The sequence below is a fragment of the Limanda limanda genome, chromosome 18 (genome assembly GCF_963576545.1).
Source record: "Limanda limanda chromosome 18, fLimLim1.1, whole genome shotgun sequence".
NCBI classification, from domain to species: Eukaryota; Metazoa; Chordata; class Actinopteri; order Pleuronectiformes; family Pleuronectidae; genus Limanda; species Limanda limanda.
In genome coordinates this window covers 18119475-18145999 of record NC_083653.1, presented here as the reverse complement: position 1 = coordinate 18145999, position 26525 = coordinate 18119475, and the positions used below count along the sequence as shown (strand labels likewise).

Here is a 26525-nt window from a genome sequence, read left to right as displayed (position 1 = left end):
GTATGGATTTCTTATACCTGCATACATTTATTTAATACTCAATGGTTATGTTAAATCAGTTCTAATATTGTTCAAAGATTGTCTGATAAACGGGTTCATATTTTATGTGTCTTCATTTTCACTGGTATCTTTTCTTGCAGTTGCATTTGTTATGCTTATTATGAAGAAATGACTATTTTTGTGCAGTTTTACTTTACTGCTTATATTGAAGAACCATAGTGCTAGCATGCCTCTTAAACACAAGTTGAAAAGCTTAATGTAATTGGTATGAAATTCGATCTCCTAAATTAATACTTTGACTTCACAGCATGTCTCTAAACAGGTGTAATGTAACTTGTAATCTCTCTTATAATCAGGCATCGACTGGGAAAACATCCGCACATGTGAGGCCCCATATATCCCAGAAGTCAGCAGTCCCACAGATACCTCTAATTTTGACGTAGATGACGACTGTCTAAAGAACTCGGTAAGGAGGTTGTTTAAGGACAGACAGAAACTCACATTGGTTGTCCATTCTGTCTGCCTACAGCTGTATTGATATATATTTATAGACACTTGTATCTGAAATGATGTTTAATTTTTTTTCATCATGTTTTTAATCATTTTTCAGGAGACCATGCCCCCTCCCTCTCACACTGCCTTCTCTGGCCACCACCTGCCCTTTGTGGGCTTCACTTACACAAGTAAATGGTGAGTGCTACCAAGGGGAATAGATGTATAGATCATTTTAGAAAGGTTCTGATTATAAGTGGGTGTTGAGACACTATTCTCCACCGGTGTTATTGTAGTTTCTAGCAAAAGTTAAATTGTGCAAAAAGTCAAAATTAATAAGAATCAGGGGAGATGAAAAAACTGTGGCTATTTCAATACCTTGTGTCATGTGTAGTCATGTAAAACCGACATATTTCCCAGAAAAGTCACTTCATAGCATTCTCATCCCAACATCTTAAGAAGTTAAATTGGCTTCCCTCCCTAATAAGGTGATGTTCATGACTCACTCTAGATCTACACACTGAAGTGGTACCCGTGAGAAAGCGCCAAGTTACTTATCTCTTATCTCTTCATGGCCCAGTGATTATGGCCCTGCCCACTCTTCCTTTCTGTCTTTCCCTCTCCCCCACTCTGTCTCCCTGTGTCTCTTTCTATCTCCCATCTTCCTTTATGTCCCTGTCATTCCTTCTCCGCCCTCCCTTTACCCCCTTCTTCCATGACTCAACATCCTCCCTTCTTTCAACTCATCACTTTGTCGTCCTCTTCTTTTTCCTGTTTCCCCTCCCCTGCTGTTCCTCTGGCATTTCCTTCTTGGCCCTTGTGCTCCCTTAACCAAACACTTTTTGTCTACACCATTATGGCCTTTGCTCAACTCCTCAAGTGTTTTTTCTTCCTTAATCATATATCCTGTCTGCTATTTTTATCCATTATCATTGTCTTACTCCTGTCTCACCCTATAGTACCCTATCTGACCGGGGTTGCCTGCGGCAACTGGCACTGGAGCCGGGTAGAGCAGGTCAGGATCAGTTGGACACGGATGTCAAGCGCGGCCTGGAAGACAGCCTGGCCACCGAGGCCTATGAGAGGAGAATCCGTCGGCTGGAGCAAGAGAAAGTGGAGCTGTGCCGCAAACTGCAAGGTGAGGCTGAAAAAAGACTAAGAGTAAACATGTAAACATCCACACTGCAATTTGACACTGAGAGAGAGAGATAACATATGTTGTACACATGTTAAAGGTATGCATACAACCATCCCACATTTATAAGGTTATTTTTAATATTTGATTTACAAAGAAAAAAAGTCGCTGATTTGTCTTGGGCTGTTACAGAGTCGACTCAGACGGTGCAGGCGCTGCAGCATCCAACAGGAGAAGGCCCCCCCAGCGCCAACAAGGAGGTGGAGATCAGGAGTCTGAAGAGTGAGATCGACATCCTCAAGAAGCAGATCGCTGGTATGGGATTCTTTTTCTGCCTTCACAACCTTATCACACAAATTTGAGTTTTAGAGGGAAACCAATGAAGAGTTATATGGGATATCTGTCTGTGATAAATATAGGCAGGTCAAACCATTTTCATTTGAACTAAAAATGTCACGTATATTTGTTTGTCAGACTCGGGACAACTGGAGAAGCAGCTGGAGGATGTGTCGTCGGCTCGCAGAGACCTAGAGGACTCATCTAAATACATTAAAACCCTGGAGAAACAGATGAGGAGCGTTACACAGGAGAGAGATGATATGCACAAGGTAGAAACAATATTACCTTTGTGTATATCACTGTTATACATATGTACATGTATAGAACCAGTGTTTTGTTCATATTCATATAAATAGTATATAGTAATACCACAAAAATGACACAAAGCGACAAAATGCAGCTTTGAAGCTTTTGATCTTGAGAAATGTTACTGTTGGAATCTTATCTACTTGGTCTGTGTTGTGGTCAGGACCTTACGGATGCAACTGAGAAGATGAAGGGTCAGACGAAGGACCTGAAGGAAGCTCACAGTCAGAGAAAACTGGCCATGCAGGAATTTTCAGAGCTCAATGAGAGACTAACAGAACTCAGGTAAAACCACTGCCATTTACCATTGTCTCAAAATCACAGTTAATGGTCATTTTGATACATTGATATTGAGATATGAAGATCATACCCATACTTGGTTTTATCCAATTCCCTCGTAAAATTTTCTCTCTGTTGTGACTGAACCCAGGTCGGCGAAGCAGCGCTTGGTTCGCCAGGTGCGAGATAAGGAGGAGGAGATGGAGAGCCACAGTCAAAAGGTGGAGGCTCTCCGCCTTGAGGTGCGAAAGGCCGAGAGGGCCAAGAAGGAGGTAGAGTAGTCGCCCTGTGGTTGCTAGCACACCCTGTTCTATATCCAGTCATTGGTTGTTTCTGTCTTTCTGTTACTTCTGCATCACCTCTAGAATGTTCATAGATGAATATACAGTAGATCAGAAACACTCTTGTAGTAGCTTTATTTTGATGTACAATATTATACAGATATTGTTTCCTCCTGTTGTGTATTGGTGCCGTTGTCACGTGTGAGTTTCGCTTTTGCATATTTTTGAGATAAAAGATAGCTACTTCTACTCCTTGTGTGTTGGGAACATGAACAACAAATTGTGTATGGCATGATTTCATCCAATCAACTGAGTTTGCCTGTGTCCATCATCAGATGGAGGCGCAGGCGGAGGAGCAGTCAGCAGAGGCTCAGAAAGAGAGGAAGCTGAGAGAGAGGAATGAGCAGTACAGCCGGCAGCTGGAGGAGGAGCTGGAAGGGCTTAAGGTAAGTTTGCAGACATTAATCCGTCCTTCTCCTGGTACTTAATTGTTGGCTGCATCTGATAAGATAGCAATATATAATAATTAATTATAAAACGGCACAACCTTGTGTGAAGTTTTTACGATGACAAACTTCTGCTAAATTTGAATGTGGGGTGTTTGGAGGGAGGTTGAGCACCTCCTTGCAATCTTCCGTTGATGAATCAGTGCTATGGACAGTGGTGTATAAAGAACTTGAAAGCCATACTTGAGTAAAAGTACAGATGTCTTACCTGAAAGTGACTCCGGTAAAAGTAAAAGTCACCCGTCAGAAAATGCCTTGAGTAAAAGTCTTAAAGTAGTTCATATTAAATGTACTTAAGTATCAAAAGTATCTGGTGTTGAAATGTACATAAGTATCAAAAGTACAAGTACCAAAATTAAAAATGCTTTTTATAGTAGGCCTATACAGACACAAAACAACCCAAAATTGTTCTCTTCAGGATTCATTTCAACTGACTGTAAAATTTTTAACAACAATATACATATAATGTATAATTTTACAAATATGGAACCCCAGATGCTGAGGTTCAAATAGAATTGGACTAGTGCATCTGAACTTGTAGGGACAACAAAGAATCAACACAACAGAATAAACAAGTGCCTCTTGTGTCTGCCTAAGAACATTAATAAACCACAGTATAACCACTAAAACATTCTGTAAATATCACTAGACATGGACCTTTCATCAGTAGCAGGAGTGATACACAATGCCCCTTATGATAACTCAGCAAAGGGAAACAAGCTCTAGGCACACAAAATAAGATAGTTTCTCTTTTGTTAACAGCCTGCACAGTGCTAGTATAGAGAAGAAAAAATCACTGGACACAGTCTAGTTTTGCTGCCAAATTTCAGACCGAATAATAAAGAATGAACTGAACCGAGCTCCTGCATGAGCACCTGGATAATTCTAAAGGGAAAACATGGATGGGGAATGACTCTGTCTGCTCTAACTGGACAGTTTCTGACATATCCACAACCACCAGATACATCAAATGTTAATGGCAATTTGTTACCGCTCATCCTTTGTCTTTTTTTAGTAACAGGTGAAAGATGTTTGGTTGTAATAATTGTAAAGTTGCAGACTGCAGCCATCAGCTCCTTTATTTGGCTAACGTTTAAATAGTTTAAAGTTATTTTTCATATTGGCATAGTAAACAGCTTTGTGTTTCTGTGTCCACTGGAATCATGATGGTTGGCTCTTGTCTGGCTGACACCACTCCTTCTGCTACAATATAGTAGTATAGTAATAGTATTTGCCTTTCTCAGCTTTCTGCTCTAGTGAAGCTGGTAGCTTTGAGTTTCTTTCAAATGTGCCCTCATCTTTGTCACTCAGCCTCACAAACTTTCTTCTCATTCCCTCCGCCCAGTTGAAGCAGACCGGTCCCTCTGCCACTCCGGGTTCAGCTGATCAGTCCCAGGAGGTGGGACGCCTGCGGGGAGACTTGGAGAAGAAGACAGTTCAGTACGAGGAGGAGTTGACTCGTAGGGAGGCGCAGCACGGCAGCGAGCTGAAGGCCCTGCGTAAGGAGCTAAGGGATGCTGAGAGCCAGCATCTCGCTCTGCAGAAAGAAATCCTGATGCTCAAAGACAAGCTGGATAAGACTCGTCGAGAGAGGTATTTTATCTCGTTTTATTTCATATCAACAGCCTTGTCTGATTAGGACCACGTATTTTACTCCTCTTTTATTGTCTCGTCCTGGATCATTATTTCTGCCACTATCCTATTTCATAAATGTCTAAATCGTTATTGTATTATTTTTCTTCATTGTCTTTTTTCAGTGGTGATTTCATGAGGTAATTACAGTTAAAAATAGCTCAGTCCCCTGTCTGGTATAAATATGTAGTAACTGTGAAGTGATGTTTCTTTTACAGTTGATCTAAATCTATCTCCCATAATTTGAAAAAATACTTTTCACCTAACCAAGCTAGAGTTGACTTCTGAGATGTTTGATAGGGGTTTGGATATCCTAATGAAATAGTTGATGGTATAAGTGGTCTTGAAGTGGGTAAGGTTAGAATGAGAGTTAAAAAATGGAAGATTTACTTTCTGGTGGTAAAAGAATGAAAATGACATTTAGCACATTAGAATTAATCTCTTCTTTCAAAGCACACACCAGTGTCCCCACTGTCTACAAAATCAAATCATACTGTCTGTATGATTTCCAAAAGGAAACCATACTAATGACTCAGCATTAGTCTCATGTTTACCTCAGTAAGTCATATTTCTGAGCCACAATGTTAAAGTCAGTCCAATGTCAGTAATGTGCACTAAATTGAGGGATATATTTCTGAAAAACTTACTGAACTGATGCCTTTAAATGTTACAAATTTAATTAAGTCCATTTGTCTGAGTTTCAGACAGTCAAAACGTGTCAAAGCAGGAAAAAAAACCTCAAGCCATGAAAAGAAGTCAACTTATTTTTCTGCTGCAGACCCCCTGGTTGGTACTCCAGGGCATCTGATCCCACTTTGAGATCTGCTGGTTCAATCAAATTTCAAAAAGAATTTTGTTTTTGAGTAGAAAACTTCAGAGCTTTGTTTTTGTAGCCACCATCCCAGCCTTCCTGTCTGGTGTTACAGACATATTATTCCCGCTACTTTCTAATTCATTTCTAAACACAGAGCTGTATCAGATTCAAACTGCGTTAATGTGTTTGGGTTGAATAATGTGTATCAGGTCTTAGTAACAAGCCTTAGATTTAGATTTTCTATGAAATCTAGAAATAGAGCCTGAGGCCCACACAAGACAAGAGGTAGGCGGATAGATGCGGCTTTCTGAGAGAGGTTGACTGTGGAAATTGTGAGTGTTTGATTGTATATATGATATGCTTGTACTTTTGTTGTTATAAAACCAGTGCACCAAGATTATTTGATGTTGCTTTAATGTAGAGTGGCTGTTCAAAGACCAGTGTTTTCAGTTTAGGGGGCAGAAAACCAGTCCACAAAACCAGAATGTCTGAAAAAAATCCTACTTCTGAAAGATAGAGGTAGCATGCATGTAAAGATGAAAAGGCACAAGTCAAGACTGGATTTCCAGTTGTAAATTATGGTCAGAATAAATGTAAGTTTATACAATGTCACAAGTTTAACAATCCATGTGTTTGTGCTTCCTCCAGCCAAAGCGAACGGGAAGAGTTTGAGACCGAGAACAAGCAGAAGTATGAGAGGGATAAAATCCTGCTCACTGAGGAAAACAAGAAGATGTCCAGTGAATTGGATAAGGTATGATATCTGCTCATTTATACACATAATGAAAGGACACTCCACTGTTACAGAGGTCAGGTTTCTCTTGTTCTCTCCTTCTTTTCGTCAATGTTTTTTCTGTCTTGCTTTCTTAGCTTTTTAGTGTAATGTCTATCTCCCTCTCTCTCTCACACACACATTTGCAGAAAAACACATTTCCCTAACCCCAGGTAACCTTCCCGGTCGGCCCAAGCGCTTTCATCACATTCCTTACTCCACCCCCTCTCACTCAGCAGCGCCAAAGAAATCACTGTTCAATATCCCCCATAAAAACACCCTGTAGCCTCCTACTCGCTCAGATGGAATAACTCTCTGGATTACGCTCTGTTGATTTTGGAAATGGCCTTTGGAAGTTCAAAAAAGGCACCCAATTTAAACAGTGTCTCCAAGGTGGAAGGCATTCTGACATATGGAATAAAATGTGAGAGTGTTATTTATATAGTCTGCAAATGATAAAAAAAATAATAATGAAATGGAAAGAATATGGATGTGGTTGCCACGGGAGCGACAGCACGTATCACTGCAGTAATTCAATATATCTTTCTGTTTCACTTTCTGAAAAATTGTATGCTTAAAAGATAAAGCTCTCAGGATGGATTTGATCCGTCTTTGCACGATATAGTTCTGAAAAGTGTCTAAAAATATTATTGTTTGACTAGTTTTGTTTTTGAAAGGAGGCGAAAAAATGTCGCCGTGTTTGCTTAGTAGTGAAACAAGGCCAATCCATCTTCAGCTCTATTGGATTTTCATGTGAGTTGTCAGCGAGGGAGAGTGATCGGGTAAAATGTCTGCAGTTAAAATGTCCCTGCTGACAGGATCAAATTGGTGATGAATGTGGAGGGAGGATGCAGAAAGAGGAGATCTGTGAACAGTGGTTCAACTAGATGTTTAAAACGTCCCCTCATTGTTCATTTAAACACTTTTACCAACTAACGACACATAGGGAACTGAGTAGGACCTAAAAATGACTGGCCCTAATGCAAGAGTTTTGTTATTTTCTCATCTCTTTGTGTATCTGGTGGTTAACAACAAGAATTTTAACCCCAAAATGGAAAAAACAAACAAGGGAGCTGACTTAAAGGACACTGGCCACATAAGAGATATAGCAGTGAGTGACTAAAACAAAATGAACAGTATGACTGAATGGAAATCATGTATTACCAAAACCTTTCAGAGAGAGAGAGATCCAGACGTGGGGACTCTAATAGCAAAAGGTCGATCTCCCTTTGTCACAAACTGCGACCTGCGAGTGTCCATCTGCACATCTCAGCAATAGGGAGGGAACATACCAGCTCAACAATTCTATAATGTACATATGTGTGCGTGTGCATTTCCTCAGCTGACGAGCATGTTTGAGAAGGTGAGCGGCTCCAACCGACAGCTGGAGGATGAGATGAGGGAGCTGGCCGACAAAAAGGAGAGCGTCGCCCACTGGGAGGCTCAAATCACAGAAATCATCCAATGGTGAGACAGTCGCATGAACACAAATAAATGCACACAAGCACTTTCTCAAATGTGGTAAATATTTTATGAGCTATATGCTGTACTTTCTTATCTATGCTTTAGCACAAACTGAAAGTCAGCATCTAAATTGCACACAGACTCACGCTCACACACGCGCACACACACTGCTATTTTGTCCAGTAGTGTATCGGGTTTCCTCCATACAGTATAACTGCAGCATGTCCCACATGCCTCGGAAGTTCTTAGGGATTGTTGACCCTCCCTTTCGCTCAGATCACTTCCCTTTGCAGCTGACACCTCGCCAGCTGCTTGGCCTCCCTCTGTTGGAAGAGCCTGCAGTCCTCACATAGTTCACATACCAAGCACACACACAAACACACACATACTCACACTGCAAACATGTACATACAAATGTAGCCTGGAATAAACTTTTTAAAGTATTCAGCTAGTCATATTGCCCTCTGGTGGAGATGCTGTGCTATTACAATAGATAAAAAGGGCAACATTATGCCAAAGTGGTAAGATATTATATGAAATCTTATCATAACCTTTTTTAATCTTAGATTTTAAAAATCAAATTTTTAAAAACACTTAGTTAAGTTTGTGTGCGCATGTGAAAGTCAGTAAGTGTTTTTGAGTTTTATTCACTGTTGAAACAGTTGGGGATTAGTGAGCTGCTCAGAGCTACTGGAAGACTAAACACGTGTCTGTGTGTGAGCACAACATTATGTAGACTTTCTTTAAGGCAGTATTTACAAAGGCAATGAGTTTATTTATACTCCTGAAGGATGTGTTTGTAGAAAGGCTTTAAAATAAGAGCGAACACTTATTTAACTTATATAACTCAGTGGCTAACAATTTAGCAAGTTCAGTTTTCATCAGGTCCTGTTTTTAGGCTTTTGATAAGTATGAAATTGGTCTTTGCGTGCGTGCTAATGCTTGTTTGTGTTTCCTGCAGGGTGAGTGATGAGAAGGATGCTCGGGGATACCTGCAGGCTCTGGCCACTAAGATGACAGAGGAGCTGGAGGGACTGAGAAACACCAGTCTGGGAGCCAGAGCCCAGGTACAACACAAACACTGTTTATAACTGCTGTAGATGCTGCTGAGACAAATAGCATATTTGTCGCTCCATTACATTTTTTGATTTATATAATGTTGACAATGTTTCAGGACCATCATAAGAAGCATGATGGTTCCTCCCATCTCATTTTCTTTTGGACACCATCTTCACAGCTCTTCATTTGCTAACTTTTCTTCCTCTCTGTTTCAGGACATGCCATGGAAGATGCGGCGCTTCGCCAAGCTGGACATGTCGGCCCGTCTGGAGCTGCAGTCGGCCTTGGATGCTGAGATCAGAGCCAAGCAGGGAATCCAGGATGAACTGAACAAAGTCAAGGCCAACAACATGTCCTCAGAATGGTACGACTACTTTACAGCAGCAAACAAAGAAAAAATGTTCATAATCTAGTTCTCTCATTTCAAAACTGTTCATTTTATGCAATTGTTTCAGTAATTTAAAATAAAAAAAAACATCTCAAATCTGTGGTTCATATTTGATGCATTTCTGTCTGTGATCCTCCAGTAAACAGCAGGAGCTGGAGAGTAAAAACCAGGAGCTCCTGGCTGAGATCGACCGGCTGAAAAAGGAGACAGAGGAGCTTCGGCTACGAAGGGGTAAATAATTCCGATGATTCACCAAAATGCAGTAAAAATGACATTGCAATATTCACTTTGAAGAGCAAAATGGTCTATTTTTAGCCCATGAATACTAATGGAACATTGATCCAGACAAAAAGAAGCTGTTGCTGCTTTAATAAATGTCACTCCCACGGAAGACTTACAGAAAATACAAATTTTCAATCTTTTAAAACTATCTGCAATGAAACAGTTTAATGTACAGTTTCTCTCTATATATTGCGAGCTAATGGTTAAATTTACACAGTGAAACATCTCATAAGAGATAATCGCAAGAGGGCTATACTAAAACCAGGAACCCAAATTAGATTGTTTTGCATCACCCCCCATGTTTGAGAAATAAAATCATGTGCTATGTACATGAAAATGTATTGTTACTTGGGTCATATGAACGAGCCCCCTCTTCTTAGAAACAGTCCTGTGACTGATTTTGTTTAAGTCAGCCTTTGATGTTATAATATTATGTACTTAACTACGGTTGTGTGATTTTGTTCTGTATCTTTAGGTGTCAAGCACCAGGATTCCCAGAATTCCTTCTTGGCTTTTCTCAACGCCCCCACCTCAGCGCTAGACCAGTTTGATGTAAGTATTACATCAGCGTTTCTTACAGCAGCTGGATTCATTGTATAGTTGATGTGAGAAACCATACATCTGTCTGGATTTACAGAATTTAGATCCGTGATCAACCTGGAAATCATAAATCTCATAAAGCTGCAGTTCACCAAGTCACATCTGTTTTTCTGCATGCTTTTATCATTTTATGTTCACATGAATTTTCCCAGATCTTTATTATTGTTTTATCTTTTTTTGGCTCTTTCTTTGCTTCACTCTCTGGTACTTCAGGACTCTTATTCCTCATCCTCATCCTCTTTAATAGAGTTTTGGGAAGACGTAAGTTTATCTCGGTCAGGTGGAGCTCAGTGTGTGTACATACCTGTAGCAGTAGCTGTAAGCTGTAGTACTGTGGGAGTATAGACCTAACCCAGCATAGATGTGATGTTTGAGAACGTGCATTTGTGAGTTTATGCCTGTGCATCAGTGTAACTATGCGGAAGCGTTGATCCACTGCAAAAAATGACTACAAGATTGAAATTCTTATTATTAAAGCATTAGTCTCTTCTAGTGAATACAATGTGTTTTATCATTGTATTATTGCACTTACACTGAGGAGAGAAAAATTGTTTTACCTTATTGAAAGGGCTTTAGGTTTTGCTTAAAGAAAAATAAGGTGCCTAATCTTAAATACAATCAGTTGATCTGGTGGAAATGTTTTGCAGTGTGCTGCCCCTGTATTCAGGTGCTTGCTCATCCTCGTTACTCTTAATACTTTGCCTCCAAGACCTAGGTTGAACACAAAGTACATTATTTAAATCCTTACTGTACTGTTTATCCCTTTTGTCCAGCCATAAAGAGAACTTGAGTAGTAACTGTGCTCAATGCAGACTTTTCCCAAGCAGCTCCCTCCCCATGAATATGTGCATTTTTTTCCCATCAGCCTCCATCCACACTGTTCAGCCTCTGTCCTCAGTGAAACCCCGGTGGATATGTAGTAGTGTTATACAGTGATTCTCAACCTGTTGTACTGGAAAACTGGAAACCTCAGCTGAAACTGAATTATAGAACATATTATTATATTATAATATTATAATATATTATAAAGAAAAATGTGTTGCAATCTTCAAACATGTTCAATCTGAGTGAATTGTAGCACATTAAGACTTGTTGTCACTAAGAGAGTGTGAAGCCGGTTAGAAAGCAGAGAAGTATTAATGATCAGATAATAGAAGCTAAAGTTGATGGACATTTTGAAGTAGTTATCTAAAAGTAATCAGTAAACAGTTGATAACAACAATATTGTTCGCTAAAACTAATTAACTCCCTGACAAAAGGCGAAACATCCCCCCCCAAAAAAAGCTTGCCCATCCAGCCTGCACAATTCCTGATGATACCAATGAGGAAACACTAGAGGCAGAATTAAAAGCGAATACAAATATAGTTTAGGGTCTGTTTATAAGAACACATCTGATTGTGGCTGATGAAGTTGTACTTGAGCTCCTCTGGTGGGCTGCGGTGGTAAAGCCACATCAGACAATAAAAGGTTGGGAACCACTGGTGTAGAGCAACACAGGCTTTGATCCCTTGATGTTCATGTCTCTCTTCTAAATGTCTGAACGTGTTTTCAGCCTTTTGATAATTCACTCATCTCTGTGTCTCTGCCACTCTCTGCCTCTTCTCCTGCCACTGAAGCGCTCGCCATCCGTTGGCCCAACTAGCAAAGGCAGACGTGTAAGCTCCATCACTGCGCTCTGTGATTGCTGTCATTGAGCCTTTCTGAATGTACCGTGTTGTTGTAATTTGTGTGTGCATTTCCTGTGTGTTTGTTTCCTGTGGCTGTCTGGTTGTTGCATGGCAGGGGTTTAAAAATGAACAGCTCTTTTTTATTTTATTTTTTCTACATTTGTGTTGCAATTTATGATGTGAATCTGTCATATGCTGTTGCTGGGTGTCTGCACTGGAGTCTGTGTTTATTCTGCAGTGTAGCTTTGTTGAATGGCTGTGCATGGTGTAGGATGTCTTGTGGTGCCTTATATTAGCGTGGTTGTTGGGTTGTGATGTGTAGCCTTGTGTTGGTTAATGAGGTGCATTCGAGTTGTGGTCACTTTAATAGATAGGACACATATCTCGACCACAGCATTACTTTATTCTGTTATTCATTTGTTTATTGTGGCGCTTGCACTTCTCTCTTAGCATGGATGCTGCCTATTGTTCTCTGGTTTGTTTTAACTAACACTAATTTCTTCTTTTTCTCTCTTTCCATTTCCCTCATCACCACCTCTCTACTTCTCATCTGCCTTTCCTCCTGCCGTCATCCTCCTCTTTTATACTTCCATCTCCCTCCTTATGTCCTCCCCTTCACACTGGTACCTTCTTACTCATCCCTCTGTCCTCTCATACTCCACGCTCTCTATCCTCAGGTGGACTCCATGGATAACTTCACCCCCTCCAACACTCCATCCCGGGAAGATGACCCCAAGTCCCACCTCAAGTCCCGTTCACGTTCACCCTCAGTGGCTAGTGATATGGAGCCCATAGAGGTCAGAAAACCCCTTATACCTCTTTTACACCAAAAGTCACAGGTTTATGTTATATGTTGTTCCCAAGGTGTAAAAATCTGTAAGTACACAAACATGTTTGCCTATTTATGTGCCCAACACCCAAAGGTTCAATGTCCCTCATAATATTGCGCAGAAAAAGTGCAGCATCATCGTCTAGACGTCCACCCCGGTGTCACGTCTCAGCACTGCCGATCAGAGCCTGAGTCATAGGACCCTGGAGTGAATGCTGATTGCATCCATTTTCCATTGCAGGCAAAACCCTGATGTTTGTGGTTTTTTTGACCAATGGAAAATGGGCTTTAGTCTGTATAAGAAACTGCTGCGACTCTAGTAATCTAATTCTGACTTTTGATCACCTTATCTAGTGGATAACTACTCCAGCCAGGAGTAGTGATCAGGGTTATTATTTTTAAATAGGAGAAGTGAAAAGGATCTCAAAGTAATTTAGCCTCAGGAGCTCCTGTTCCTGCCATCTGTATTTCTGTCATACAGGTGTAAATATTCCCTATAGCAAATCAGTTGACAAATAACAACTTTCACCTCACAATACTGAGACTGTTAAATAGTTCAGCACAAGTAACACATATATGGGGTGATATAAGGAACAGCAGTAGGAGAGGAAGACAAACATTGAAGCCAATATGGGACTCCAGTCTGAACTGAACTTATTAACATGTTATCAGACTGTTGGAGTCCTTCTTACACATATATGTTTGTGCAATTTTTGTCCTGTTAATGGTGCACTGGCTCAAGTTGAAGTTAATAAGATTTTAAGCTTGTAAAGTGATGTTATTCCAGAGTTCATAGTTGAAAACCACAATAAATCCTGTGCGGTCATCCATCTTGAAAGTTCTTGTAACTTAAGTGACACACACAATGTTGACTTGGTTTCTGTTTCTGTGTCTTCACAGTTAATAGACCACCCTCCTCGTACAGTCCAGACGCCCACCATGCGGTCAGGAGGGTACGGCAGTATTGGACGCTCCTCACCTAAGGTAACTGTTAGAGCCACTGATTATAGCCGCTCTCCGCCTAACCTCCTAGTATAAAGTCTGTAGAAATTCAGGAGAATCCGATGTGAGAGCACAGGGTTGATAACATTTCTAACACGCGACCGAATGGAAAAAACACGACAATAAAAGACACACACATAGAAAACACTGACAAAGAACTCTAGAGAGTTTGATAAGAGCCAATGACGATGTTGGGCTCTTGTAAACATGATCACGTAATCCCGCTGCATTGTGCATGTGTGAAAGGCAAAGTCTTGTTAATCTCCAGACTTTACCCAAAGGTCATATCTGAAAACTGCTTATGTCGCTCTCTTGTATTCTCCACAGCCCAAAGCACATCAGTTTGTGGTGAAGTCATTCAGCACGCCCACTAAGTGTAATCAGTGCACTTCCCTCATGGTGGGGCTCATACGTCAGGGTTGTACCTGTGAAGGTAAGAAACAAAGGAAGTGGATGTATTTAGTAGATGGATTCTCAACCTGTGAACTGTTGTTTCTGATTTGAATGACACTAGTTCCAGTGCATTCTCTGTTATGACATACTTTAAACTTTTCTCCTAATTGCCCCCTCTGTCTCTTCTCGCACAGTGTGTAACTTCTCCTGCCATGTAACGTGTGCGGACAAGGCTCCGGCTGTGTGTCCCGTGCCCCAGGACCAGACCAAGGGCCCGCTGGGTATCGACCCTCAGAAGGGCATCGGGACTGCGTACGAAGGGCATGTCAGGGTGAGTGAGACTCGGTTATCACCATGAACACTGCAAACATTGAGCAATCAATAAAGAATGCATATGTTTGAAAACCTTGGGACAGGCCTTGGTTTTTGGTTTTCGAATGCGAATTAACGACGACTTTCACTCTCTCTCTTGTTGTCCTTCAGTCACACAAAGGTTTACATTTAGTTCTGAATCAGTTCTAAATGACACTGTTGAAAGTTCTTAAACTACATGTTCTGGTTGATGTGTAACCCTGAGCTATGCCTCCCCTCTCCAGGTGCCCAAACCCACCGGGGTGAAGAAGGGTTGGCAGAGGGCAATGGCCGTGGTGTGCGACTTCAAACTGTTTCTCTACGAACTGGGAGAAGGAAAAGCAACACTACCAAGTGTCGTCGTCAGCCAAGTCATAGATATGAGGTAAAACCAGCACTACCAGCTCCTCGTAGGTGCTGTCATTACCTGAGCTTAAGCAATTACACATGGGAGAAATTCCTGGTTTTCTTTGTCCTCTTAACTAAACTGAATATGTTCTTCAGACATAAGCCATTTAAAGGCATCTATAACATGAGGTTTCTGCCTTTTGTTTTTTCTATTAAGAAGCTGATTCCTTTAAGTTTTTCCTCATCTAAGTTGAAGGTTAAGGACGAAGGATGTCACACGTAGTACACATTAAATCCTGTGGGACAAATTGTGAAATACAAATGTAATTTTATTGGTTGTTCATGAGAAGCTTTGGGAAATTATGATTTTCTTTTTTGTGCACCAAAGGATTAATCGATGAATAGAGAAATTAGTCATTCTTATTAATAATAATAATAACAATGATTGTATTATTAATCAATATAAAATCATGTTATATTATGTTGCAGTTATATTACATTCAGATATTCTTGTAGCTGAGCTCAACCCAGGATGGTTAATTGTCTGAAAGCAAGTGTTTAACTTGAAATCTCATGCTGTCATCCAGGGATGAAGAGTTTTCAGTCAGTTCTGTTCTGGCCTCTGATGTCATCCACGCCAGCCGCAAAGACATCCCCTGTATATTCAGAGTAAGTCAAATGTATTACTTATAAGCACTTATTTGATTTATTGTTATGTTAGTGTTTATGTCGTGGCCATAAATGATCAATAACCATCCACATCTAATGTGACCTTTCCCCCGGTGTTTGTCCCCTCTCTCTCTCTCTCTCCTCAGGTGACGGCGTCCCAACTCTCCCCTTCCAGCAGCCACAAGCCCTCCATCCTAATCCTGGCAGACAGCGACCAGGAGAGGAACAAATGGGTGGGTCTCCTCAACGAGCTCCACCGCATCCTCAAGAAGAACAAGCTCAAGGAGCGCTTCGTCTACATCCCCAAGGAGGCTTACGACAGCACGCTGCCGCTCATCAAGACAACACAATCTGCTGCTATCATAGGTGGGCACGCAAACACTTCACATCCCAGTTCAAAAGACTCAGCACCTTGTCAGAGATGTTCACAGAACAAGCCCGAGTTATAACAGGAAGCAGCTGAAACTCGCTGTCATTCGAAGCCCCGATGCATCCTCTCACTTCTTATTTTATCTTTGTAATCAGGTCTGTGTTGTTCTCTCAAAAAGAAATACCTCCATGATTGTGTTATCAGCAAGAGCTATTCTCTCAGATAACCAATCAGATATGAGTATAACCTCTATGCTCGGTGTTATGAAAATAGAAAGAGGCACTAAAGTAGAATTCTCTGTTTCTCCCCTCTGCCCCCAGATCACGAGCGTGTCGCCCTGGGCAACGAGGAAGGCCTTTTTGTCATCCATGTCACCAAAGATGGTAAGATCCACTTAAACGCTCTGTTCTTCTTCATTTGTCTCCGACAGTAGTTTGACCGATGACCCGATTTGATGCCACTTTCTCTGGTTCTCTCTTATTTTCACCACTTTGTTCCTCTTCTCCCACCACCTTCAGAAATAATCCGGGTGGGAGACAATAAGAAAGTGCACCATATCGACCTGATCGCCCAGGAGCAGCTGCTGGCCGTCATCTCCGGCAGGAACCGCCATGTGCGACTCTTCCCCACACAGGCCCTGGACGGCCGCGAGATCGACTCGTACAAGCTGGCCGAGACAAAAGGCTGCCAGACCATCGTCTCCGGGCCTGTCCGCAACGGCTCGCTCACCTGCCTCTGTGTGGCCATGAAGAGACAGATCATCTGCTACGAGGTAAGAAAACACTTCAACGAACAGTGAGCAAAGGCCCCTCAGCTTTAGATATTGTTTGTTCTGTGTCTTTATCTAAATGTTGCAAGCTTGTGTACTCTTTTAACCTTTATGATATGGTTTAAACTTTTATAAATGAGATAAATATAAAACAATTTTTTTATTTGTCCTCCAGGTCAATAAGAGTAAAACCCGTCATCGTCGGTTGCGAGAGGTGCAGGCCCCGGGTCCCATTCAGTGGATAGGTCTCCTCAACGAGCGTCTCTATGTGGGCTACACGTCCGGCTTCACCCGCTACAGGTGCTCTTTCTGTTTATCTCATCTAAATTCAGAGCAGCTTTTACGCTAATGGTTCCATTTTTTGCTTTTAAAATAAGATTGTTATGATAACTTTGTGTTTCCAACGTCCTCTGCAGTGTTCATGGTGACATTTCCCCGGTCAACCTCCTCCATCACGAGGACCACACCCTGGCCTTCATCCCGCAGCAGGGCCTGGAAGCTCTCTGTGCTGTGGAGATCTCCAGCAAAGAGCTGCTGCTGTGCTTCAGTTCCATCGGAGTCTATGTGGACTCCCAGGGCCGCAGGTCGCGTCAGCAGGAGCTGATGTGGCCGGCTGTGCCAAACTCTGCCTGTGAGTCACACAGCTCACATTTGTTAGTTTGGTGATGCATTTGCTAGCATTCTCTCTAATGTGTTAAAGATTTTAACATTATTATCATACTCCAGAGCACTAACTATAGTGAAAGTACTGACACTTGAAACTGATTATCTGTCCAGGCTACAACGCCCCCTACCTGTCAGTGTACAGTGAGAACGCTGTGGATGTGTTTGACGTCAACACCATGGAGTGGATTCAGACCATCCCTCTCAAGAAGGTCAGTGCTGTGTGGGGAGAAAAAGTCAAATCTAAGAGACGAGCTGAGATATCTCTGGCTCCACCTGCTGGCTCAAATGAATTCATTCTGTTCGTCTTATTACTATAGTAATCACACATTTTTTTGCATCTCTAGACTAAATAAATAAAAAAGAACAGAGTAAATTCGATTGAAAGTGTCATGATGATAAATTTTATGTTTCTTCTTCAGGTGCGGCCTCTGAACATTGACGGCTCCCTTAACCTGCTGGGGCTGGAGACAGTCCGGCTCATCTACTTTAGAAACAAGACGGCCGGTAAGAAGTCACAAGTTTACTGTGTAAAGTATAACAAGAATACAAACTCCCAACAAAGTGTTGAGGTTTATTTCTGTTCTGGTGTAAAAAGTAAATGGTTCATATTGTAAATGTTGGCTTTATATAAACTATATCAGTTAGTTCCAGCAGGATTCTGACTGGCTGCTGACAGAAGCAGTTTTTCATTGCTCTGGCTTTTAAACTATGCAGTGTGTACAATATTCTATGTGCTATATCACAATAGTGTCATCAGTAAATGTATAAAGTTAGACATGCTGCTCTCAGCCACCAGAGTAAATCTGAAGTGCTTTGTAGTCACTTGTGTAAACGTATCTGACTCTTTGTTGTGATGTTCCAGAGGGCGACGAGCTGGTCGTCCCGGAGACGTCAGACAACAGCAGGAAGCAGATGGTGCGCAGCATAAACAACAAGAGACGCTTCTCCTTCAGGGTGCCGGAGGAAGAGCGACTCCAGCAGAGGAGGTAGAATACCAGCGGCACGAGGCAACACACCCTTAAATGTCTGTCTGTCCTGTGTGTATTTTAATGCTTCGATTGTGTGTGATTCTAGGGAGATGCTGCGAGACCCCGAGATGAGGAACAAGCTGATCTCCAACCCCACCAACTTCAACCATGTGGCCCACATGGGACCAGGAGACGGGATCCAGATCCTTAAAGACCTGCCCATGGTATATACACACACACTCGCACACACATTTATAAACAGTAAATAGACACATACAAGCATCCTGGAAAACGTGGCTGTTGTACTTGAATGACACATTCATGTAAACAAAGGTGCATCAATCACACAATCAGCACAGTATGATCTAAACACAAAACTAGTTTCTGTGTTAGTCCCTGTTCTCTATCCTCACCTGAACACATGAGTCAAATCACATAATGAACCTTAGCACAGGTATAAATATATATATATATATACCAGCGGCAATATATATATATATATATAATTATTATCATTTGTAGTAGTAGTAGTAGTATTGTTATTATTACCCACTAAGGTTCATTGATCTTCATCCCACCTGACCCATTGTGTGTTAATGAACAGCATGTTTGCATGCCTTTCTGCTTCAACCTTACAAACACACATGGGCCACGTTTGTGTTGAGTCGTCGCTCCCTCCTCACTCCTCTACCCTGCACTGCTCTGTTGGTGTATATGTGTATTTGCTCTGTGCGTATTTAAAACCAGAACGTTCGTGTTCAGGAGAACCGTGCGGGTTTCAGTGGCTCGGTCAGTATCCCCTCCATCACCAAGAACCGTGCCGAGCCGGGCCGCTCCATGAGCGCCAGCAGTGGACTGGGCATCCGTGAGTGATTAACAGGAGTTCATAAATCCTCTCAGAATCAAAGTAGCTTTGGCACCGTTGGACCTGCAGGATGAAGCGTTTACATATAGATTGTGGTTTCTCAGGCTCGTCCTCTCAGAACGGCAGCGCTCTGCGTAGAGAACTGTCAGGAGGAAGCTACAGCTCCAAGCGTCAGACCATGACGTCTCCCTCGGAGAGCTCCCTGTCCTCTGGTGGAGGAATGGACTGCGGTGACGCTCCACTCTCACAGTTTGACAGAGAGGTCAGTGAATACATTAACTCTGAACATGCAGCTCCATGTGCGGTCTATCCATTAAAGCATGTAGTGTAAAATATCTAAACAGCTAAACAGGGCAGATCTACAGCCACATTATGAATCTCAGTGTGAAGTTAATGTCATCCCAACATCAGCTTTGTGTGGACACATCCCAATCAAGATCAAATAGCTGTTTCCTTGTCATTTGTTTGTAGACATTAGAAAAAGAAGTTCTTAAATACTTGAAAACAAATCACATTGTTCCCCATTTGGAAAAAAAAGCCTCCCCCCTGTTTCCCATCCGTCACAAACATCCCGGCCTCCGCGTGCAGGTCTCTCACCTCATCCCACTCCTGCAGCCGATTGGTTAGATCTCTGTGATGTCAGCGCTTCCTAGTAAACGGGTCGTACGGTCTTCTCCTCTCTCCCGGTGTTGACACGGTCGATTCCTCCCCATAGAAACCTGCTTTAGGTTGTTGTAGCTGACTAATGTTTGTTATGTCCCTTAAGCAGTTGATAGATAAAACGTAACTGGCTTCAAGGAGTACTGTTCCTGAATTATAGTGATTTATGAATATGACCCTCCAGTAACCTTGGTCATGAAGCTTCACCTGACAAAAAAAAATAATCACTGGCATCAAACATTAGCTTTTGCGTTCAAGCCCACAACCACCCACCTTCAATCTGCCCACCATCCTCCCCGTGGCTCCTCATCCCCCATTACCCACAAGCCTGGACCCTATCAACTCCATTAGCGCCTCATTTTTGCCCCATTCCTCGTCTCCCCCTCCATCCTCCCCCCCGCTGTCCCCCCCCCTCCACCTCCCCCTCCCCGCCTGCCCTCTCCCAACCCCAGCATGTTGACTGTGGGCTGGGCGCTGAGTCTGAACTCTCCTCTGCAGTGGCAGGCGGTCTCACCGTCGGAGAAGACCCCCGATCTGAAAAGGGCTTTAAGGACCCTGCTTAGTAAGATGAAGGTAATGTCCAACAGCTGCAACGACCTCACACACCTGAGAGCATCGTGTCACCGAGTGCTCACACACACAGGCTCTGCATCCGTAGGCAAACACAACACGGCAGCATGAGGAACACACACACACACACAGACACACAGAGACACCCACAGACACACACAGACACACACAGGCTGTCATCATATCTCTGTCGTCCCGAGGCCCCTGGCTGCACCTCTTCCAGTCCTGTCATGTCAGCAGCACCAGCTTTCACCGGAGCATCAGCTGCACCAGCGCTCTGTCCCCCCCCACCCGACTACATGTTTTTGTATCTAAAGGAACGAGGACAACGCTGCTGCCGCTGCTGTTCGGCCATTTTGCATCTACGCCTTTCCCGCCGCGGCCCAACCAGCCAATCACAGAGCACGTCTGCTTCCTTCCAGCTCCATGGCAACCCTGTTCCCATGAGCTGTCCAGTTCAGAGCACAACAAGGCCAGAGCGAATTCTTATAAAAAAATCTGTTCTCATGGTCCCACCAATGATCTTCCTCTAGTGAAACAGTGATACTTGATACATGAGGTGGGATCCATCACAACAGCTGCATGGTTTGGAGTGAATCCTCAGTCACATCTCTCTCTCATAAGACTGATGAGTTAATGTCAATAGTTTCTTTCAGACACAACCTCACACAGACAAAGATGTGTCTTAGAAAATCTGAGACAATGTAGCTGGGCAGTGATTTTCAAACATAAACTCTGTCGAACCTTTACCTTCTGTAAGAACAGGAATTAGGACTGACAAAAAAAAAACACGGAGGCCCATCTACATTGACTTGTGAAAGTGTGTGTGTGTTTGTTTTTGTGTGTGTGTGGCTGTTATCAGACATCAATGTCCGCAAGTTGGGGTCCAGAGTTTCTCCAGAGCCTTCAGGCGAGCGGTGGTGCAGGAGGCGGGATGGAACGTATAAATTACCCTGCTGCGATCACATGTTCTTACTTACACCATAACGACACCAGCATCGGTTCTAATCTCAAAAAAAACTATTGAACTTGACATCATCGTCAGTTATATTTGTATTCTTTTTGTTCTGTTGTTTTTTGCGTTCTCACATTCCACCCCTCTTGAGAATGTCACCACATTTATCTGGAGTTCAGTGCATGTCTGACAGCAGCTTCTTTGTGTGAGACAGAAATATGACATGTGTCTACTCTAGTTTTCCCCACAACAACCGTGTGGAGTTTTGCTTCAGTGAGTTGTGGTGTCTCCTGGTCACGTTGTGTGTTGCTGTAGCCGTAGATGGTAGAAAAGAGTCCGAGGGAGGACTGTGCTCTGTGGTATCTTCAGGCCAAATGGGTTTGTGTGAGTTCAGATTTGGATCCAAACAGGAGACTGTTGCACATGAAGGGAAATCCAGTGGGGTCAGTGAAGTGGAAACACAATGATTCCAGAGATTCCCTCGACCTGAGGACATGAGCACTGAAGTGGAAACAACATGACGCACACACACAATGAGCTACAGCCTCCGTCTGAATGATCCACTGCTCTAGTTTCGTTGAAGTTCTACATATTATTACATGTTTACTCACACAAGGGCCTGTAAGAGTCTGTGTGTTGTACAGTAGGAGTTCAACACACACACACACACACACACTCCCTCCTCTGCCCCTCGCCTGCATGTTTGTTTTCCCTGAGCTGATCATTGCTGCTCAATTGAGCTGTTGATGTGCTGATGGGGTGGAATGTAGTGGAAGCGGGAGGGGAAGTGGGGGGGGCGTTAGCGCTGCGCTGCATTCTGACTTCACATCTGCGCTCCATCCCAAAACAGCAGATTCATAAACACCCAGCAGGCAGCACTCAGTGATCCCTTCCTCTCTGAGGCTAGATCCACGTCTCTACGTTTCCATTGGATGCTTTAAGTCTGTCACAGATGTGCCTGGCCTCCGTTCTATTAGTTTTCTAGTTCTAGAGCCACTAACGATGCCGGCCTGGTTCTACTTTGAAAACTTTGGAGCAGCATTTCAGTCTGGACCGGCAGAAACTAAGATGGAAACGAAAGACACTCGCAACCATAGATATATATATAAAGACTAGATGTCTCGTTCGACGGAGCTGGACGTCACCACATGGCGGCCATCTTGCCAGAGGTTGCTCGCTCACCCATAACATTGTGTTGGAAATGGTAAATAACCATAACTTGCTCAATTTTCAACCGATTTTGAAAGGGTCTGGTTTGTTATAAATGTCAGAGGTTGAAAATTGAGCAAGTTATGGTTATTTACCACTACCAACACAATGTTATGGGTGAGCGAGCAACCTCTGGCAAGATGGCCGCCATGTGGTGACGTCCGGCTCTGTTGGCCGGCAGCGCGGACGAGACATCTAGTCTTTATATGTAAATCTATGCTCGCAACTGCTTTCTGATTGGATCTTTTCGGTCACAATTTTAGCCTTCGCTGATTGGTTGGGCTTCTATCACACGACCTATTACCAGAAGGAAACCACCAGCATCGGCCTCGACTCCCAGTGAACAACTCAATGTCGCTGACCCTGTTGTTTTTGCAACAACACAACTGATTAAATGTGTAGAACATGAGCTGTTACTCCTAAAAATTCCTATTTACGCCGGCAGCTGTTTATCCACCGTAGATGAGAAGTACGTTTTCTGATCCGCAGCCAAAACGTTTGTGTAGAAAGATTGTTTTTTGATTTGAAAACCGTTTTCTCAAACTAAAACGGAGTCGTGTGGATGTAGCCTGAGAGCTGCTGGTTGGTTCTCATTGGTCATAAACAGGGGGGGGGGGGGGGGGGGGGTCAGATCCTAATTATTCATTGTGTGACAGACAGAGGCTCAGTCTGTAGTTTGGTGAATCTGATTCACTTAAGTCTCTGTAGAGATTTGAGATGAACTCATCTAACTGGTGTTTTATTTTGCCCCTCCCTCTTCCTTTCATCTCTCTCCCTCTCCTCTCTTCTCTCTGTCCCCCCCCTCCTCCAGGACTCGGACTCCCCCCGTCACTCCACGGCCTCCAACAGCTCCACCTTCAGCAGCCCCCCCAGCCCGGCCTCCCCACACAAGACCAAGTCCCTGTCCCTGGAGAGCACAGACCGGATGGGCTGGGACACATGAGCCCCCACCCCCCCACCCACCATGCAACTGACCGGCCCACAGCACAGGACTCCAGACCCTCCTCCTCCTCCTCCTCTTCTTCTTCCTTCTCTACTTCCTCCTCCACCGCAGCCTCTCACCTCCTCTCAGAACCCCCCCCCCCCCCGCCCCCTTCACTGCCCAGAGAACTGCAGCTCCCACCCCCCACCCCCCCTCCCCATGAACATTTGTCCCACTTTACAACCTCAGTATGTCTCCACCCCCCACCCCCCCGACGCCGAGCAGAAACACTGAGACTGACGGAGGATTCATCTGCAAACAGTGGTGGTGTACATGTGGGTGCTGATGTTTGAAGGTGTGTGTGTGTGTGTGTGTGTGTGTGAGAGAGAAGCTGTTTTGCGTTTGCCAGCCTGTGTGCGTGTGCATGTGTTTATTCAGAAAGGGCACATGCTATAGGAAACCTCTGCTCACAGCCCCTGTTCCCATTCAGACTCCAACGCGTCACGATGCAACGAAAACAGAACCCCCCCGAGGAGGATCACTGTGGAGAGAACAGGATTTGTACTTGTACATAGAACCCTTTGGGTTTTAAGGGGACGATATTTTAATTTATTTATCAATCTTAGACGAGGAAAAGGGAGGTTTGCTTCTTTCTGGCCCGAAGCAGACGGGCGGAGTTTAAACCCCTCCTCCACTTCCCCTCAGTCGCTTTCTCTTTGGGTGCTGCGAAAAATCCAAAAGGTTAAAAAAAAGAGAGAGAGAGAAAGAAAGGATATCAATGATTTGTCTTTTTTTTTCTTCTTTATTTTGCTCATGAATACTAAGTGCAGTGACTTTATAATATTTTTTATTTTGACCATCAGTAAAAAGCTACAAGCAGCGTTAACACCGGCGGCTGGCGTGACCTCATCACGCCTCCAGCTGTGCTCCTCCTCCTCGCCACCGGCCCAGCGGGAGCGACGCCATCCAGCCCCCCCCCCCCCCCCGGACGGGTCCTCGCCAGCGTAGCGCAGACGTTTCCACTTTGCTGTAAAACCAAACTGACCAACTCACAGGCTCCATCACAATAATGTACATAGGTTTCAAAGTAGAGAGTAATATATGATAATGTAGAAAACTACACGGGAAAGGACAAAAAAAAAAATCCCCTTTTGACTTTTCTTTGTTTTCTTTCTTTGAGTGATTTGAGGTTGTATTCACACACAAAAGCCATTTTAAATAACTTTCCAGTTTTCTTTTTTTAACTTTTGATTTTAGATTTGTTTTTTTTTATCGTATGTACGACACGCGTTGTGTGTGTGTGTTTTTTTTTTCCCCCACTCGGTTTGCATTTGAGTGAAGACACTACTGCCCGTACTGTAGAGTGAACACGAGCAGTTATCACACATGTTATCTACGCACTGAGGTGTTCTCACGCAGCCGAGGACTTGTCCTGCTCCTCCTCCGGCTGTCGGGGGGGAAGCGGCTCTGATCAGTTAATCGACGGTGTGTGTAAACGAGTGTGTGTTTCTAAAATTCACTGTGGAACCCAGAAGGAGACGCTCAGTGCTTCTGTGTAGATATCAGCTCCATTTTTACCAAAAAAACACTAAAAAAGGACAAAAAGAAGGGAGAGACACTTGGTGACAGGATTTTTTTCTCACAGCTTCTCCTGAAGAATGTTTCCACGATCTAAAAGCTACATGTTGATTTCAAGATTAAAGAAAATGCTAAAATAAGAATGTAGACAGACACTACGTCTGCACCTGGATCTCTGTGAGTCCAGATGCAATAACCTTAGTGCTGCCTGTGGTTGTGTAGAATGAACAGAGCTGCACCTCTGCACCTCAGCAACCCCCCCCCCCCCCCAGGCAGGTTCTCCTCTGGCAGAATGAAAAAGGCCTTTTTGAAAGAGCGTTTCGATCGGAGTGGCGCCTCCCGGCTGCAGAGCGGAGGAGCGATCACGGCCAAACAAACCTGTTACCTCTGCTCAATCCCCTTCACTTCACAGACACTGAAAACAAAAAAAAGCATCTCACTGGAGGAAACGCTCGCAGGGCCCGATGTGAAACCTGTCCACCGACTGCGATGTGGTTTTAATGTGGTATTATGTGTAAAAGAAGAAAGCCCTCACTGTGATGTGACAGTGACGACGCCCCCTTCTGTCTCAGCTGCTCTCTTCAGGAGCCGCTGAATGCTTTCACAGTGAAGCGTCCCGGGTTGGAATCCTCCGGTTTTATTACGCTTGTCTCGTTTGTCAGAAAGGGAAACAAAAACTTTTAAGTACTTCGGTGCACATTCCTGCCGATCCTGCCCCGGTTGAAACACGATACAAAGTAGTTCCAAACGACCCATTCCAAGTGTTTTATTAAGCGAGGGACGTGTGGAGCGCCCGAGTGCGACTAAGCTGGTTTTCATTCCGAACAAACCACCTCCTCGGAGACTTTTTTCTTTTAAGCTAGTGACTCTCCTCAGTTCCTGCTGGAGTTTGTGTGTAGAATGTATTCGCTGGGCGAGAGGAAACGGTTTTATTATCGGCCAATATTGTACAGAGAAGCTGATCCCAGATTTCCCAGTGTAGAGAGAGGGGGAAGAGAAACTCAGGAAATGTCAGAACCAATGAATTATTTTCATTTAGATGAGAGAATGAGCGTGTTAGAGGATCGACGGATGGATGAAGGAGTGAGTGAGGGAATCTGGCTGTAATGTACAGTAGATAGGACCCAGGTGGAGGCAGCAGGAAGAGAGAGAGAGTTGAAAAGTTTCAGGGGTGAAGGGCGACCGGCGGTTCGATGGCGGACGGGCCACAGTCGTAACGTTTAAGAGGAAGAAAATCTTCAAAATAAAATAAAAAATCAAACGCCTTTGCATTTCAGTGAGGTCTTATCCACAGTACCTTCTATATTATTTTTGCTCTTTCATATCATATTACACTTTGTTTTTTTTTTCTAGGATTGCTTTGTAATAATTTGTACAGTTTTGC

The 26525-nt window shown here is 43.4% G+C and overlaps 1 protein-coding gene across 5 annotated transcripts in view; it reads left to right on the top strand.

Moving 5' to 3' along the window:
* Window positions 1-23586, top strand: part of cdc42bpab (CDC42 binding protein kinase alpha (DMPK-like) b) — a 73255-nt gene extending 49669 nt beyond the window's left edge. Inside the window, exons 9-43 of one of the 5 annotated variants that reach the window (XM_061091229.1) lie at window positions 357-466; window positions 611-690; window positions 1452-1630; window positions 1820-1942; window positions 2102-2235; window positions 2436-2557; window positions 2703-2823; window positions 3168-3278; window positions 4684-4931; window positions 6433-6538; window positions 7899-8023; window positions 8982-9087; window positions 9295-9443; window positions 9607-9698; window positions 10225-10301; window positions 11967-12005; window positions 12695-12814; window positions 13747-13830; window positions 14176-14281; window positions 14436-14572; window positions 14838-14977; window positions 15528-15609; window positions 15756-15975; window positions 16300-16362; window positions 16498-16751; window positions 16924-17048; window positions 17165-17379; window positions 17526-17623; window positions 17834-17918; window positions 18277-18400; window positions 18489-18606; window positions 19145-19247; window positions 19352-19509; window positions 20406-20480; window positions 23453-23586. In XM_061091229.1, coding sequence (XP_060947212.1) covers window positions 357-466; window positions 611-690; window positions 1452-1630; window positions 1820-1942; window positions 2102-2235; window positions 2436-2557; window positions 2703-2823; window positions 3168-3278; window positions 4684-4931; window positions 6433-6538; window positions 7899-8023; window positions 8982-9087; window positions 9295-9443; window positions 9607-9698; window positions 10225-10301; window positions 11967-12005; window positions 12695-12814; window positions 13747-13830; window positions 14176-14281; window positions 14436-14572; window positions 14838-14977; window positions 15528-15609; window positions 15756-15975; window positions 16300-16362; window positions 16498-16751; window positions 16924-17048; window positions 17165-17379; window positions 17526-17623; window positions 17834-17918; window positions 18277-18400; window positions 18489-18606; window positions 19145-19247; window positions 19352-19509; window positions 20406-20480; window positions 23453-23584 — 4361 coding nt within the window. In that variant the 3' untranslated portion in view covers window positions 23585-23586. Of the gene's footprint in view, window positions 1-356; window positions 467-610; window positions 691-1451; window positions 1631-1819; window positions 1943-2101; window positions 2236-2435; window positions 2558-2702; window positions 2824-3167; window positions 3279-4683; window positions 4932-6432; window positions 6539-7898; window positions 8024-8981; window positions 9088-9294; window positions 9444-9606; window positions 9699-10224; window positions 10302-11966; window positions 12006-12694; window positions 12815-13746; window positions 13831-14175; window positions 14282-14435; window positions 14573-14837; window positions 14978-15527; window positions 15610-15755; window positions 15976-16299; window positions 16363-16497; window positions 16752-16923; window positions 17049-17164; window positions 17380-17525; window positions 17624-17833; window positions 17919-18276; window positions 18401-18488; window positions 18607-19129; window positions 19248-19351; window positions 19510-20405; window positions 20481-23452 lie in introns of all 5 variants that reach the window. The other 4 variants (XM_061091228.1, XM_061091230.1, XM_061091231.1 and 1 more) reach the window with 4 other exon arrangements.
* The last annotated feature ends 2939 nt before the right edge of the window (window positions 23587-26525 follow it).